Genomic DNA, 17,669 nt, shown 5'->3' with positions numbered 1-17,669 from the left:
CATTATCATTGAAGTTCAGTTCCTTATCAGTTATAGGAAACATTGAGAAATGTATTTTCACCAAAGTTGACCTGAAAACTGCCTAATTTTGCAAAAATGCGCATATAAATAGTCAACTTTCTTAGGATCAAATGTTCTTTAAGGTATTTTAATAACAAGGAAGTAAAATTATACTGCAATGCTCCCCTTACCTACAAACTAAGGTGTATTTGTACACCTTTGCTGGCATATTCAGCCAACATTTGCCAATTACTCCTAACCCAGAATTTCTTTTTAACAAATTTAAATTCAACTTAAAAAAATGTTGGCCCATCCTCTGTATTCTCTCCTATACCATTCTCATCCTCTGTATTCTCCCCTATATCATTTCCATCCTCTGTATTCTCCCCTATATCATTCTCATCCTCTGTATTCTCTCCTTTATCATTCTCGTCCTCTGTATTCTCCCCTATATCATTCTTATCCTCAGTATTCTCCCCTATATCATTCCCATCCTCTTTATTCTCTCCTAAATCATTCCCAATTGTCTGTATTCTCTCCTTTATCATTTCCATCCTCTGTATTCTCCCCTATATCATTTCCATCCTCTGTATTCTCTCCTATATCATTCTCGTCCTCTGTATTCTCCCCTATATCATTCTCGTCCTCTGGATTTTTCCCCTATATCATTCACATCCTCTGTATTCTCCCCTATATCTTTCTCATCCTCTGTATTTTCCCCTATATTATTCTTGTCCTCTGTATTTCCCCCTATATCTTTCTCATCCTCTGTATTCTCTCCTATATCATTCCTATTCTTTGATTCTCTCCTATATCATTTCCATCCTCTGTATTCTCCCCTATATCATTTCCATCCTCTGTATTCCACCCTATATCATTCTCATCCTCTGTATTCTCCCCTATATCATTCTCATCCTCTGTATTCTCCCCTATATCATTCTCATCTTCTCATCCTCTGTATTCTCTCCTATATCATTCCTATTCTTTGATTCTCTCCTATATCATTCCCATCCTCTGTATTCTCCCCTATATCACTCTTGTCCTCTGTATTTCCCCCTATATCATTCTTGTCCCCTGTATTCTCCCCTATATCATTCTCATCCTCTGTATTCTCCGCTATATCATTCTCATCCTCTGTATTCTCCCCTATATCATTCTCATTCTCTGTATTCTCCCCTATATCATGGTGGTGACATAACTATATCTAACTCCAAATCATGTATCGTTTCCCCTATAACATAGCCAATCTTCGATTTCTGAGTTCAGTAACATAAACGTGCCATGCTGTCTGCTAACCATGGTTGTCTCTCTTTGCTTCTTGCACAGATGCTGATCATACCGAAAGCCATCATAAAAATGCTGTGGGAAATGACTTGGATCCAATCCCTAACAAACCTATTTTACCAACTCCATATACCGATAACACACAGCTGCCTCAGCTTGTCAAGGATGAGGAGGGGAAGGAAAACTATGCACGGGTGGGTCATGCAGCATTGCTAATGAGACATACATTGCAGAAGAATTTAAATATAGATGGGAACTTGGTATTCCAGCAGGATAATTCTACAGTCACATTCTTTGAAAATGAAATAGGATATTATTTAACTATCATCCACAAAGCCTAAATAAAAGTGTAAGCATTACACTGCTTGCGATCAGGGTTACCAGTCATTCTAAAGGATTGCCTACTATGTGGCACTATTGTGGCTGAAGATTTTCCTATTTGAAGGAGCTGCAGTACCAATTTCCACCTGAAGGCTGCACTGCAGGATAAATGTGAAAATGCAACTCATGTTCACAGTGTATCAAGGGAATTGCAGGGACGATACTTCTTTAAATAATTGCACAAAGAGGGAAGAAGCAACAAACGGTTATTCGCTAAACTAGACAACCCCTTTGGTTAAATTAAAAAAAATGTTAATTTTGCCAATGTAAGATAATAAACATTTGTTTTCATTATGCATTTTAGATAAGTTTCTCAATATCAAAGTCTGCTCAAGACAAAATGCGAAAGAAACAGCAAGAAATAGAGAATATTCGAAATGAGAAAAGGCAGAACCAGCAGCAGTTGTGGGAGAAGCTTCAAGGAGTGGACACTGAGGGAGGTCAGTTCTATTCTAGATGGACTCTTCTTTCTTAAATCGTGATTTTGGTAACATTTTTGTTTTATGCTGGAAATTTTAGGCAGAAAGCAAAATGGACAAAATGTTATAAAAAGAAATACTTTGTAACACTACTGGTACAACTACTACAACTGATGCCAGATGCACCAATGTCCCAATATGTGAAAGGAGACGTGCACTGCAGCAAAGATGTTGGCATGTCTTGCTGGGAGTAGTAAGGAGTAAAAAGGCTTAAAGTTTGGCTAAGCCATAATATTAATTGTGAAATAGCAACCATTTGAGGGAAATGTGTAATAAGGACCAGAATAAACAGAAAAAAGGTATAATATTATTTATTATACCTTATCCATATCTCTATTTTACATGGACGGAGACTTGGAGATACACCGCAGGAGACTGGAATAGACTATGGATAGGCTACAGGAGACTCTAGATGATGTGTACAGTGCTCGTCGTTCGTTGTTCATGGATCTGTCCTGGCAGATCCACGAATGATGAACAACGCAGATCATAATGAAAGTGAAGGGTGCAGGGTGAAAAGAGTAGGGTGCTGCTCCAACGTTCACCCCTTCCCCTCTCCATAGAGCAGAAAGGTGCTGTATGTACAGGAAAGGATTGTGAAAGATCATCCACTGACAATTATTGCACATGTATACCCAGCCTAAGGCCCATATCAGGCTGGAGGTAACATATTCACAACCACGTTGCCAATGGTTCAACTCGTATGGATGTAGTTGGGATGTTTGGTGCACGTGTTTGCATGCAGTTGCATTGCAGTTGGATGGTGAATGGTTGCTTCTGCCTACGTGGTTGCTTTTCTTCTTCTGGAGGAAGAACCACACCGGAATTGAAGGGCAACATGGGCGGGTGCATTAATCTGCAGTGCAATTTGCCACTTGGGTGCATGGAAGCATTTAATATGCATCTGGGACAAGTTTTAATGCAGTTGCATATCACATTCAATGGAAAACTGTTGAAGAGTGACCACATGCTGTAATGTTTTTTTATTAGCAGAGGGCCCTGCGCTCATTTCTCTCATTTGCTTCTGTGCTAAAGGCTGGGGACATATAGGAGATTGCTAAATTCTGGTCCTAGATGACATTCAGAGATATATGAAACTATTGATGAAAGGGTACAGGTTACTGTTTTTAAGTAGCACATTACCCTACCACCATTGGCCCTGGTTGGAGGCATCCTGCAGGAGACTGGGACAGGCTGCAGACTTGCTAAAGAAGTCTGGTAGAAGCTAGAGACTGGTAGAGACTAAGAACATTATAGGGAGATATCTGAAGACTGAGAATAAGATATAAGACATTGAAATGGTCTCTAGTACCAAAGCACTGTAAAGGAGAGAAGGAAGCAGCATTATGAATAGGAGAAAACATTTTCATATCAGATAAAATGGCGGTACAGGAAATTAAAGAGACTATAATTGGATTGTTCTATCTATGTGTTGTTTCCCAGAACCCATACCAGTTACCTCCTTCAGCCTGAGTGGACTGAACACGGTACCAATCAGCGCCGAGAAAAGAAGACCAGGGACCAATATAAGCCTAAACAAGTGGATCAGCCGACCGTCCCTGCCCAGCCTTCCAACCGTAAACCCAGAGCCCCCCATGAGTGACTTCCGTCATTCTTCAGGTAAAATCCACAGAATGATACACATACATTAAAAATATCCGTCCCATTACACACATAAAGGTATGATTATTAAGCTATGACAAAAGTGTAATTTGCAATTTTGAGTGTAATTTCCAGCCACATAATTTGCCTGTATTTACTATATGATGCATGAGTGATTATTGGAATTAAAACTGAATTACGCACTGGCCATGCTTTGGGGCACCCTTCAATTCTGTTGCTTATGGGAAAAGATTAAATACTTACTTACTTATTACATAGGCTTCCTCCTATTAGTAAATTTAGTTTCTTTATATTTGCTTCTCTACCTAACCAATGCATCTCTTCTGTCATTGGATTCCAAGGCACTACCCCAATTTTTGGGACATTGGAAAGTGCTGGCTGCAGGGGTGTGGGAACTGAGAAGTAATATACGTGCTTTTACTATACCCTTGGAAAACAAGTATTTAACCTTTTGCAGTTCAGAAAGGGCCCAATGAGAGGGTTAGCCTTTTTTTCTTAACAGAGTTTCAAATTAGGTTACTTGGGCATGGTACCTCATGGGCTGTCCACATTCCAAGCCTTCCATCCCATACGAGGTAACAAAGCTGCGATAGTCAATCAGGAATGACTGATGGTATCAGTAACTTTTGTATTTTTCTATAATATAGCATTCTCCTTGCCCGCCTCTTTTCTGGACTTGTCCGAGTGGGATTCTGATTCTGAGAGTGGCGGTTCCAGTTCTGGTCCAATGTCCCATCCAGAACAAGGCATGATAGAAGCTCTGAAGTGGCTGAATCACAAGGACTGGTAAGATGAGTTCTCTTGCCAGGTGTTAAATACCTTCTGTCTGTCATTAACTTGACTCACATTGCACATATACATGAATTAAAGTATAAATAAACCCTAAATTAACTTTTCATTTGTTTGACATTTGTTTTGATACAGTTTATTGGAAATCTTGTGCAATGTTTTCAATCGGAAGATTCTGGCAGTAACAACTTCTTGTTGCTCCTGTTTCAGGAGACTGGAAAGGACAGACTTTCATTAGTGAAGCTGGGTAATGCAGCAAACCAGGAATGGATCTGGTCCAGGATAGAAAACATTTGCTAACAAATAGCAAATGATGTTTAAGAATTCCATTCCGGGTTTGCTGGATCACCCAGCTTCACTGATTAACATATATCTTCTCCAGCCTTGGAGAGCTGTATTAAATCTGGGCCATTGTCTCACAATTTAAATCAGCAAACTCAATTGCGAGCCAATAATTAAAATTCGGTTCGGCCAATGTTAAGATGCACAGACCTCCTTATCCGGAGCTTAAACTTCTTTTCCTCCAGACACAAAGAATGCCCCCTTGTTCTTTTTAATGACCCTAAAGTGAATACATTTTAAATAGCTAATAAATGTTTCAACTTGCACAGGATGATAATGATCTAATCGTTAATTTTATATATATTTATGTCTATTACCCTCTTATTCTCTTCTTGTGACGTGTGATCTTACAGGGAGCAGAAGGAGAAGGGACTTGTAAGTGTGAAGTGCATGGCATCCTGGCATCCCGAGGTACTCTGCTCCAGAATCCATGATATCTGTATGGCTGTCACCAGAGAGGTGGGTTCTCTTGTTTCATCTGACCAATAAGCATACATTTTCTAAAACTAACTTCTATGTACTGTATATCTATAGCTCAAAGTTTGAAAGTTTGAAGGATCAGCACCAGTCAGATTTTGATTGCCAGAGGGAGTTACTTCCTATAGTTGGCCAGAGGACCAAACATTTGGTGCTCACTATTCTGTCTCTGTCTCCCAGTTGGGCTCATGCATACGTTGTCACCCTCTAACATGGGCTACTGATGGAGACTACATATGGCTCTTCTAGCACGCATTCCATAGATAACCTGTTAGGAAATCCACCTTGAGAATAACCATTGGATGGGAAATGGCAGCATAGAATCTGCTTCACCGCCTCCAAAGCCTCCTCATCCCCCATATTAAAGCAAACACAGGCTACATAACAATGACAGTTCTGCTCTGAATTCAAGAGCAGTGCAGCATTGTTGTCACACCATCACAGGAAGCAACATTAGGTGGATTTTACTGGTATCTATGGATGTTTGCAAAGGGCCTAAGAGAAAACTGTAAGCGCAGATGGAATTAAAATTATTTTTTACAGCATAAATGTTTTATGGGGGGCATTGTTCTGGTTCAAGGTTTACATCTACTTTACAGTCTTGCTGGGTATGATGAATACGATAGAAACATAAGGAATTGCATATTTACTGTCCTGAAGAATTTGCTGCTTTGGGGTACTACCTAATATCAAGAGACAATTATTTCTGTGACAATTATCCAAGAAGGGATCCTCCTGACTTTGCAGAGATTACTGCATATTTCTTTTTGTTTTTCGTGAAATTATAGGAAATCTTTTTAATGGGGAGCAGACATCAATGAAGGTTTGATAGGAGTTCTATCTCTTATCCATTCTTGCCCGTGTGTTTTTTAGGTCAGTAATCTGCGCTCCAAGGTCTCCCGCCATGCCATCAAGACGATTGGCGAGCTGTTCAGATGTCTCCGCAGAAACATTGACCCAGAATTGGAGGAGATCACTCGAGTTTTACTTCACAAGATCGGAGACTCCAATGATTTCATCAGGGAGGAAGCAGACAAATCTCTGGGAATCATGGTGGAAAATGTGAGCCCCTCCAAGGCGCTGTCAGCCCTGATTGTCGGAGGTGTCAGGTGAGTTTTCCAACATCTTTTTGTGCATAGTCCAGCCTGCACTGTATGCAGTCATTATTCATATTATAGGATTGCTTTAATGAGCTGAGAAGAGATTTCAAATTTCCAATTCGACAAACTGATCTAATTGCTATGTCATTCTTTTATAACTTTAAATTCATACCAGATTCTGAGAAAAATATCTATAAACTAAAAAATAATGAATCCTAAAGGTTCAGTACATCTAAAAAAAAGTTTTTAGTTAATTTTTGAATATTTCCTTTTCTTCTCTTGGAAAGACCAGTGGTAATATTTTCTTGTTATACTTCCTGTTCCAGTTGCCTGTCCACCACTTTTAGCTGTCTTCTACTCCCTTTGCTTTATCCTGTTACCCTCTACATTAGTAAATACATATAACATACAATTATAATAAATAAAAATCCAGGAGAAATGGTGGAAACCACTGATAAAAGCCACAGCAGGTGTGTAGACCCCCTAACTCAGCACAGGCATAGTGGAAATCCCTTATGATGGGAACAGTAAGTGTAGGCACCCAGTAACATAGCACAGGGATAATGGAAACCACTCACAATTGGCACAGCAGGTGTGTAGACCCCGTAACATAGCACAGGCATAGTGGGGACCCCTTATGACGGGCACAGCGGGGGTAAGTACCCAGTAACGTAGCACAGGGATAATGGAAACCACTCATAATGGGCACAGCAGGTGTGCAGACCCTGGAAGTCAGCACAGGGATAGTGGAGACCCCTTATGATGGGCACAGCATAGCGTACAAAACCCTGAATCCAGTGGTAGTTAGCAATCATAACTGGAACAATGGGTGTACAGAACCAGGAACTCAACAAACTGATACTTCATTATGGGCACAGCCGGTATCAGACCTGGTAATCCAGAGCAGAGAATTGATGATAAGAGTACATGGGGAACAGAACTGACTGATAAAATAAAGCCAATTGAACCAGAAGCTGGGTTCAATTAGGCTTTCATTCTCCAGCACTCACCCAACAATGTTATATATGTCTGGGGTAGACTGCTGCTTTAGAAATGCGATCGTATGTTATGAGTGTAAATGTATAAATTCTAAAAAGAGATATATTTGTTAGTGTTATTGGGGTATTTCTGATCATTTTATGACATTGATGGCATTCCCATGCATTGGCCAGGTTGTGAAGTGACCATTAAAATGTTGGCATCCCACTAGGGCTGAGTTTAGCATGAAAAGGTGTGAAATGATGGTTAATATCCATATCGGTAACTAATTGTCCACTGGGTTTATTTGTGTTATTCACCTCAGCCATCGGAACAGCTCGGTAAGGAAATGTATGGCGAAGCATCTGCTGAGGGTTGTGGAGCTTCTGGGGTCAGATAAACTTCTTTGTGGATCCAGAGAAAGCACGGACACCTTCCTCCGTACTCTCATCAAACTGGTCCAAGATGGACAGCAAGACACCAGGTAACTTTATACAGATAACATTGGCCAAGTCATTGGACTTGATTTATCAAGCTCTCCAAAACTGGAGAAGATGGACTATAATGAGAGAACCCGGGAGGTCCAGCAAACTTAGAATAGATTTCTCAAAAATCATTTGATATTGATAGATAAATGTTCATTCATGGACCAGATTCATTCCAGATGTGCTGGATCACCTGCTCATGTGCTAGAAAGAAATAGGCTGATGGGATGATCCAGTAGATCATGAGAGATGAACTCATCAATCTAATGCTTTTCTTTCACTGTCCAGGTATAGACTGGATCACCCAGGTTCTCCCATCATAGGCTATCTTCTCCAATCCTTCAGAGTTTTAATAAATCAGACCAAAAGTTTCTACTGTAATTCTGAGATCCTGGTAAATGTATCTCTTTTTCCTACTTAGTACATGTGACAGGCATTCTGTCCACCATTTTGCTTTTATATGCAATTTGCTTTGTTTAATTATGAAGCCCAGTAATGAGCTTTGAGCTCCCTACACACACTCCTGACTGTCATCCACACATTCAACTTATCACAGGTTTTACGGACGTCGGATGTTCTGTCTGATGATGACTCATCCCAAGTTTGAAGCGCTGATGGAACGTTTGATCCCATCACATGACCTACGTGATCTCATTGCCACCATAAAGCAGAAAGTAAGTGAGCTGGTGTGATGTGCTTTGTGTTTTCTAGTTTTATACAAATATTATATTACATTGTATGACTTTTATCCCAGGAGCTGAGTGACAGCGTTTCAGAGGTCCCGTCCACTAGAAGCCAACGTCCTTTGCAGAGGAACAGCGCTGTGGTGACTGCCCAGGAGGTTCAGCAATCAGAACAAAGGTACGATAGAAACTAACATAGACCTAATCCCGGGATTTTGTACAATTTTCATCGGCATGGCTGTTTATAGTCCCCACTGTATGTGCATGAAAACAGAGTGGCAACACGCGAGGGCAATTGAGAGACTGGGAGAGAATGTTGCCACCCAATACCATTTGCAACTGTTGTAACCAATACCAAGTAGCAGGTGTAATTTTAAGGAATTTACAGATTGTAAAAGATTCACTGTAACATATCAAACCAAATATGAAGTTTTGGTGGTTGGGGTTTAGGTCTATTTTATATAATTCTCTTCAATTTTAGTTGCTTACACATAAAAGTAGCAATGTCACATGTCCCTAGCATGCTCACTCAAGCTTAGAGTTCTGCAACACCCCTGGCATCCTCAGTGACACACAGTGATCAGTATAGTGTAACAGTGTTTTTCAACCTTTTTAACTTTAATTCCTCAGGGAACCCATTCTAATAATAATATACCCAAAGCTCAAAGCATTGGCTTAGTGGCCATTGGGAAGAATGTCACCCTTACAGATAGCCAAAAGGATAATGGGGGTCATTGGTAAACGACCTGAGTGTCACAAACTGCTCATTGCTCAAGGAACCCCCAGCAACCTTTGGAGAAACCCTCGGGTTCCATAGAACCCTGGCTAGGAAACACTGGTATAAAGAGATGCATTCCATCATGGGATGCCAGAGACATGGCAGTGGGCTTTATTGGGGAGAAGTTGGTGTTGGTGGGAGGGGTATTTTGTTTATGAACACTGCAAACCTACCCCAAGTACAAGAAGGAGTGTCCAGACAGTGGTCATGAGGAGAACCTTCACAGGCCCAAACTATTGTCTGTCTCACTATCAATGGGAGGCGCTCTGTGCCTGTTCCCATCCCCATCATTGACAACAGTGACAAAATAACATGTTCTGTTTTTGGATCCTAATGTTTGGATGACATTGTTACAAATTATACATTTTTTCTGCAGTATGAGCAAACCTGCAAATGTGGAACCAGAACCTCAAGAATCTCCAGTCCCTCGGAGGCAGCCTGTCCGTGCAGCGGAGGTGACGGAGCAACTGAAAGAGCTCAACAAACTACTCACCTCCAAGGAATATCAGAACAAAATGGACGGCGTGACGCTTCTTCTGGAGCACTGCAAAAACAACGCAAAGTTTATCACCTCCAACATCACTCCAGTGAGCCAATAGTCCAAAATAAAAAAAAATAAATAAAAATTGTGGAGAGAAAATGACCAAAGTTTAGTTTTACAGCAGAAACATTGTTGCTGTGGCTTTAAAGGTAGTTATGTAACTGTTATAATGAGTTAGCACTTTGTTGCGGAATCTTTTGTAGCATAGCTACTAATGAGGTCATTCTTTTATTTCTTCAGGGTTAACAAGTAACAACTGGGCGGAACACTCAGACAGGAACAAATTGTTTTTCCAAATAATTATCCAAAATATTTTCTACATGTAACAATTTCTCCATCAATAATATAAAACTGCCTGAAGCTATTTTTATATGGAGAATTTGGCACTTTTCACCGCTTTCTAACTCATCAACAAAACCAGAGATGGTCTAATCTTTGCAGAAAGAACAATATCACCCTTTACTGCCTTATCCAAATAAAATAAAAAACATTATTTCTGACGTATTTATTAAGCATCTCCTCCTACAATACTAAATCTGTATAATACGAGGACCAGAGTATTGCCACGTGTTGAGGTTGCAGTGCGGTTACCTAAGTCATTTATTTCCTAAGTCATTGTAATGATTCCATAGATGGGATCCCACTTGCAACAACCCATAGAGAATGAATGAAGGCAGCAGCGAGTGGTACAGTACCAGCCACTGCCATCTGTTGTAAAGTGTTTAAATGTTGGTCCAGGGTGGTGGTGCCACCAGGAGCCACGCGGGAACACTTTGCCCATTGCAAGTCTGAACCTAGCTTAAGTAATAGTCTGGTCACTTTGGGCTTGGTTCACATGGATGATCCCAGGGCAGCTCCCAGGTGGATAACAGCCTTCCACCTCCAAGGAGCCACCCAAATTGCCATGATTGTTTCAAAAGAGCAAGCTTCTAGGTGGCTTTGATGGGAAGTCAGTAGATGGTCTTCAACTGCCCCTTGAAGCATCTGCCTGGCTTCCCTGGTATGCTGGTGGCTACAAAAAGCTAGCCACTCTGCTCCCCATAAAAACCAAACCTAAGTATGTAGCTTTGGAGATAAATGGTTAGTAAATAATTTATATTGTGAAGCCATAACAGATTCACCTTATACAGTATCTTTTATTGTTTTTTGTTATTACAGATATTTGATGCCTTTAACCCAAGGATGCAGGATGCCAACAAGAAGGTCAATCAGTATGCATTGGAGTCTGCTGTGGTCATGATCCCAATTCTGAAGGACAGCCTGCACCATGTATTAGTCCCTATGGTCACCGTCATTACAGACAACCTAAACTCTAAGCACACCGGTATCTACACAGCTGCAGTGACCGTCCTGGACTCCCTCATATCAAATATAGGTAAAAACATTGCCAAGTATCATGCTCTTGGTTAAAGACAGATGGTTAAAGACAGATGGCCTTCTACATCAATGCGGCTATAACTTGTGAGCTGTACAAATATTCCTTATTTTAATATTTTTTAATGTTTTACAATGTTTCCAATGGCCAGGACGTTTTTTTTGGTTTCTTTGTCCTGGCAAATAACAGAAGTGCTCCTCTCAAATAATACATACCAGAGAAACATGTGTTCATATATTCTGTATACGTAACATGGTTTTAGGCAAACTTGGAAAATTGAATGAATATCTCCTCCCTGGTAGTAACATCAAGGTAATAATCTATACGCCACCCCCTCATGTACATCAGAAAAAAAAGGTGAGTTTGTTCAGGTAAAGACCAACAAAAATGAGAGGCGTTTAGTGGAATTTGTGAACAAAGAGCCTTTTATTATACAAAATGTGCATACAAGTGTACATATATTCCTGCGTAACATACAGTCAAAGGCTGAATGTTTGCTACAGGTAAGTACTCATCATATACATTATTCAGGTAGGGTAAGGGAGTCTTGCATTGGACACGTTTTGCAGTTCTGCTTCCTCAGGGGATATGGAGACTGATAGTGTCACAATAATAGAAAGATGTGATGGACAATCTCTGTAAAAAGGATTAGCCGGAGGGTTCTGGAAAGGACTGATGAAGGTCTAAGTCTCAATCCAAATCAAGCAGATCCAAGGGATAACTATTAGCCCAGATGCCAGAAGAAAGCAAGAAGTTCTGTGCAAAGGTAAAAAGATCAAACAGTGCTGCAGGAGTCAAGCTGACCGCCATATAACAATGAGCACAAATGCATATAATGAGCACAAATGCCCTTATTAACAAACCTAAGCTCAGACCTTTGCCAGCTTTTGTTTAGTGGCCGTTGAGACAATTTCAGTGCCTTTGCTGAAACCTTTCAAAATTCAAGGAAGCATGCATATCAAACATCAGTCAATATATTCCCATTTATTCAGCACAATATATTGGAGAGGGGAGCGGAGACGCAGTGTTACATGACTTCATATAGAAAGGGGAAAAGTATTATTTGATCATAAAGATCATCAGCAATACCTTTCAGGAACCCTGAATTTCCTTTACACTGTAAATCTACTTTAACTATCACATTTGTATCATTACAGACAATCTGTGGCTTCTGCAACCATTTGCAAGCCGCGTCCGGTTCCTTAGCGGCCGTGCCATGGGTGATGTGACCGAGAGATTGTCAGGTAACTGTCCTGAATGCTGAAAAGTGAATGCAATGGTCATGATTTAATAAAGGAGTTTAGGCTTTTCAAAAGGTAAATTTTCACCTTCCAAGGGATAATTCACTTAGCTTTGCAAATGCGGTTTAAGTTTACTTACCCAATCGTGTGGAAGGAAATCTGAAAAAACAGGATCTTCTTTTGCACATGATTGGATGGTTCAGAGCTTCATCTCATTCACCGAGCAAAGAAAAATCCTTTTCAAGGGAATGTTTCACATTGCTAAGTGAACAGCCTATATTCCTTTAGTAAGGTTGATTTGCCTTATGCCGCACAATAATCAGTATAAAAATATGAAGCTGCTGACTTGTTTTAAAAGTGTCAGGGCTGCCATTCTAATTCTTGTTTTCATTGCCCTGGAATATGTATTGAGGCAATAAAGTATTAAGACACCAGATAAGATTTTTCTGTAAATTGGCAGTACTAAAGCAAGGATCAGGATGACAGTAAAGGTAATCTTACCCAGTAATAAAATTGATCAGCTTCTGTTGCAAGAACCTGGCCAGGGTTCTAACCCTCCCATACTTTACCCATCTTGCCCCATTGTCCGTTGGGCCTTATTTATTAAAGCTCACCAAGACTGGAGAAGATACACCTTCATCAGTGCATCTGGGTGATCCAGCAAACCTGGAATTGATCTGGTTCATGCTGCATTCATAAATAACAGCATTGTATGGAAAATGAACAAAATCACATTTTTATTACAGAGAACTGCAAATTCTTTTTATTGGAACAAAATGCATCTGTCTGATACTTGATACATAGGTCTGCTGAGGGTTCTAGATTCTTCAGCAATGAATAGAAATACCGTATTTATCAATGGAAATGGTCTAATACTGTTCTTCTTTAAACTAAAGGGGACTCTTGCCCACCTAAAATGTTTCTGAACAAATGAAAATGTTTTTAATGCTTTCTAATGTTTTTGTGCATTTTAATATGTCGATTTCTATGTCCTTGTGGTCCTTTATGGTTCCTGTGCCCAGATTGTGTGTCAAGGTCCTGATTTCTGTCCAAGCTAGAATGAATTGTCTGTGTTCACATTCATCCAATGTCATGGTATAGCTAGTAGTGGTGAGTCACATTCACCCGGTTCTGTAATGTTACAATTACATGTAATTATTACATTACAGAACAAGTTATACGTGAATAACCGCTACTAGTTAGGGTTACATTGTATCTCCAGCCAATACTTTAGCTTTGCATAGAGTAAGAAATATTATTTTTGCTGTTTGTGTCCTTTTCTTCAACACTTTTTGTCTCAGGGACAGAACAGAGCGAGGGGAGATGTCCTCTAATTTCCCTTCACCGCCTGTTCATGTGTATGGATGGGTCCTCCATCACTTTCTGGCCCACGGAATATAGTAATAAAGCAAATAGAAGTGAAATTCATCTGCAGAGATATAATAAATTATAACAATATAAACCTGATATGGGAATCTAACCCCTTCTAAGAAACAGAGGGGTAGTTGGCAAGCACATACAAGATTTACTATGTATAGATACAGTAATACTTTAAATTCTCATAACCTAATTGGATGCCCATTAAGTGGCCCTGGACAGTGTACTTCTAAATACTGAAAATTAGGACTACAAAAGTGTCCTGAAAAAGTCCAAATATAACATCTAAAATATTGGTCGCAACTGTCTTTTTTAACTGACGCGTTTCGCCAGCGATTCGGCTTCCTCAGGGGTATTACCAGGTGTGCGGGATACAGCTTAACAAATAAAATAATAATTCTCAGTGTCTCCTAACACCCCTTCTAAATATAAACTGCAGGCATAAACCATACACCCTGGTATTTGGCATTTAAATCAGAAGGCTGTCAATAAAAAAACAAGATAAACATGAATAGCTAATTCAATGCTAAAAACAGCCTTTCTTGCAATTTTCATCTAGTCTCAAGCACTTCCCTTCAGCCCTACTTTTCCACCACAATGTGCTCTCATTCTGATGTCAAGCAATATTCATTCCACTTCCTCTGAGCTCAGACTGTTCTGGATTCACCCTTAGCTTATAAATAGGCTGTGAAACCAGAAGCAGCACAGTGATAGGCTCATCACTTTGCTGTCTCCTCCTAACAGTGCCACTCTTAACTTAAGTTGTACCATACAAAGATTGCAAAAGGCTGATACCAGATCAAATTGAGATAATTACACTGTTTGTGTTCAAAAACAAGTTACTAATTTCTATCTTTATATCTGGAGTTCAGTTTAAATATTAATAAGTCAGTGGAGTAGAAGCTCTGGGGCTGGACATAGGAACTGCAGGGGTTGAGCTTAATCTTGACTTGAACAAAAGTCTAGGTCCATGGGATTTTCCAAGAAGCAATGCAGATTTAAAAAATAGCTTACAAGGTCTGCAAAGAGAGATACCTGGGTCTGTCACCATTTTTAAGAATTTGTTGAATGCTATTGATCTCCAGAATTCCATCATCTTCCATCATCATCTCTCCATTGTCTCATTTAGGTCTTGTATCCTCGGTCTACTCCCGTAAGCCGCAGGCTGTGGAACGTCACGTTCTTCCCGTGTTGTGGTTCTTCCTGAGTAATATAACCGGTAATGGCGTACTACCAGGCCGAAACGGCAACTTTAAGGACGTCATCACCAAACTTACCAAAAACTTGCACCGAGTGATGGGACCGAGCCTGGAGGAGTACGCCTCTGGACAGTCCCAACACGCCATTAAAATGCTGTCTGACATCCTAGGCACTAACAAATAGACGTATTTATTTATCCTGATCCATTCGGCCTGGTGTCGGGCCTGGCACTTTATCTGGATGAGGCGGACTCACAACATTGAGGTTTTAATGGGCAGAGCCAGTTTTCTATGTAATTTAATGTAAATTCTGTACTAAAGATTAAAAAAGACTATTACAAATGGAGAAACAGCTTTCTTTTCTAAAAACTTATTAATAGATTTATACAGGACTAAAATACTCTCTGAAAAATATTAGTGTTAAAGAGAACCTGTCATGCAGGAATTGGTATTGTACAGAAAACTGACACAAGCCCAGGTTGCTAAAACACATCTATGTATCATACAAAATTGTCATGTTAAAGAAATAAAGTACTGCTTTTATGTTTATCATTGCACTTTGGTGCTGCTGATCATCCGGAGCTTGTTCAGAACCACTTTCTGTCCACGTGTGCTCCAATAATGGCTGCATGACATTTCTTGGGGTAGGTATACCATACCAGTGCAATGACTATTAAAACTTCCATTGTAGATCTCATCTGACAATGCAGACGCACCGTGGGGGAGACATAGACAGAGCATTGATACAATGGACTTGTGGCTGTTATTCTGGTCCTTGGCTTCAATACCTAGAAAGACATTGACCTACCAGTAGTGCTCCCATTGGCTGCAGGTTGTTAGGAGTGCTCCCTACTGATTTATAAAAACCTGTCAGATCAGTGCCAGTCCATTCTTCCCTACCCAATTAGTCTGTAAAAGTGTGGGGAGAAATGGTTAGGGATCACTCTGCCCTCATCTAGATTTTCCTATCGGGGGAGAAGCGGTGCAGTTGGGCAAATAATGATCAAACATCGTTCAGATAAGTCCTCATTTTTACTATATTTATGTAAGATTTATTGTTTTTGCATCAGATATAAAGTCTAATCTAATAAAAATGATGTATGGCCACCATAAGAGAGAGAGTGAAAGATGATAGTCACCAGGACTAAGTGAACGGGAATTCTTAGCTCAATAAAAGGCTCCCATATGTGTAAGTTGTCTCCCTAGCAGCCATTGTAACATCTGTCCACATGGAGGCCTTGTTGTGGATATAAATATACATATACCAATATTCTATTATGCTGTATAGTCATTTATTTAACGTCTGAACATTCTTTTTATCCTTCTATTGCACTGATATAATTCTATTGGATCTGTATAATAATTCCTATTTAATATCCAATGTGCTGGAATACTTTAAAAAAACCAAGATGGCGCTGAGCCAATGTATGTACATTACATATTGACTGATTTATCATTAAACAATATTTTTATATTTTGTCTTTTTTTTTTAACAAACCATCTTGGTCATTTTGAAATGTTTAAAGCACAAAAAGACATGTGGCCCAATCCTGGGTCAATGTAGGGAAAATGTTTTTTTGTGGTTGTACATCAATCAAACTTATTTCAAAGACCATGGTAAGATGAACACCTTTATTGAACATTAAGTCCTAAATTCAATCTTGACAATCTCTCAATATTTATATGCACACAGATAAACAATGACATACAAAAATTTATCACTTCTGTAATGTGACCCACATTTTTACCTATACTAATTTTTCATCTAGTCTAGGCTTGAATTTTTTAAGTTTCCTATATATCCTGAGGAAACTGTGTGAAACGCGTTGGAAATAGGATTTAACTAAATAATTCAACCACACTGATAATATCCTTTGGTTATTTGTTTCTATGGATATGATTGATACTGGACTGGTGTACTTAGAAGCTCAAATAAGAGATTGTCAAGATTGTATTTAGAACTATAGTTTCAATAAATGTGTTCAGCATTCAATGTTTCTTTGTTTTTTAAATAAGTTTGATTGATGTACAACCACAAAAAACTTTTTCCTACTTTGACTCAGAATTGGGTCAGAAGTCTCCTTTGTGCCTAAATTGTTTCCAAGGGTTTGGTTACTGAGCTAACTCATCTAACAAGGTAATCTGTTGGTACCCTATGATAGATATCTCACACATTTTGTAATATTCCATAGACATATCTCCTATTTGAATATCCAGCCACTATAAGAATTAGAGAAACAAATCAGCCTCTTGTTTCTCCTTCCCTGGCAGCTCAGTTCATGGCGATTTAGAAAGTTTCTATTAGAGAGAGAGTCTGAAGGCAAACAGCTTATGTTGTTTCTCATAATACTGCCTGTTAGCACAATTGTGTTGGTATTGTGTAAGTTTTAAAAATAAAAACTGCAGAAAAGCATAAGGAAAACTAGTGCATATACATACAACATGTATGCATGTACCCCTAATACTCTCCAATGCTGGATTGCAAAGTTTTTTACATGTTGAAGTGTCCTTACTTTTATGGTTTGGATTTTCCTTCA

At 39.5% G+C, this 17,669-nt stretch overlaps 1 protein-coding gene across 4 annotated transcripts in view; it reads left to right on the top strand.

Moving 5' to 3' along the window:
* The window catches only part of TOGARAM2 (TOG array regulator of axonemal microtubules 2), a 56,000-nt gene extending 40,321 nt beyond the window's left edge, over positions 1–15,679 (top strand). For all 4 annotated transcript variants that reach the window (XM_072409974.1, XM_072409975.1, XM_072409976.1 and 1 more), the window contains exons 8-20: positions 1,327–1,478; positions 1,970–2,105; positions 3,588–3,764; positions 4,415–4,553; positions 5,252–5,357; positions 6,249–6,484; positions 7,779–7,937; positions 8,495–8,612; positions 8,693–8,799; positions 9,776–9,986; positions 11,099–11,315; positions 12,473–12,559; positions 15,063–15,679. In XM_072409974.1, the coding sequence (XP_072266075.1) occupies positions 1,327–1,478; positions 1,970–2,105; positions 3,588–3,764; positions 4,415–4,553; positions 5,252–5,357; positions 6,249–6,484; positions 7,779–7,937; positions 8,495–8,612; positions 8,693–8,799; positions 9,776–9,986; positions 11,099–11,315; positions 12,473–12,559; positions 15,063–15,316 (2,099 nt within the window). In that variant the 3' untranslated portion in view covers positions 15,317–15,679. The remainder of the gene's footprint in view (positions 1–1,326; positions 1,479–1,969; positions 2,106–3,587; positions 3,765–4,414; positions 4,554–5,251; positions 5,358–6,248; positions 6,485–7,778; positions 7,938–8,494; positions 8,613–8,692; positions 8,800–9,775; positions 9,987–11,098; positions 11,316–12,472; positions 12,560–15,062) is intronic.
* Positions 15,680–17,669: the final 1,990 nt, after the last annotated feature.

Source organism: Pyxicephalus adspersus, chromosome 4 (assembly GCF_032062135.1).
Source record: "Pyxicephalus adspersus chromosome 4, UCB_Pads_2.0, whole genome shotgun sequence".
Lineage (NCBI taxonomy): Eukaryota > Metazoa > Chordata > Amphibia > Anura > Pyxicephalidae > Pyxicephalus > Pyxicephalus adspersus.
This window is presented reverse-complemented; position numbering and strand designations above follow the sequence as displayed.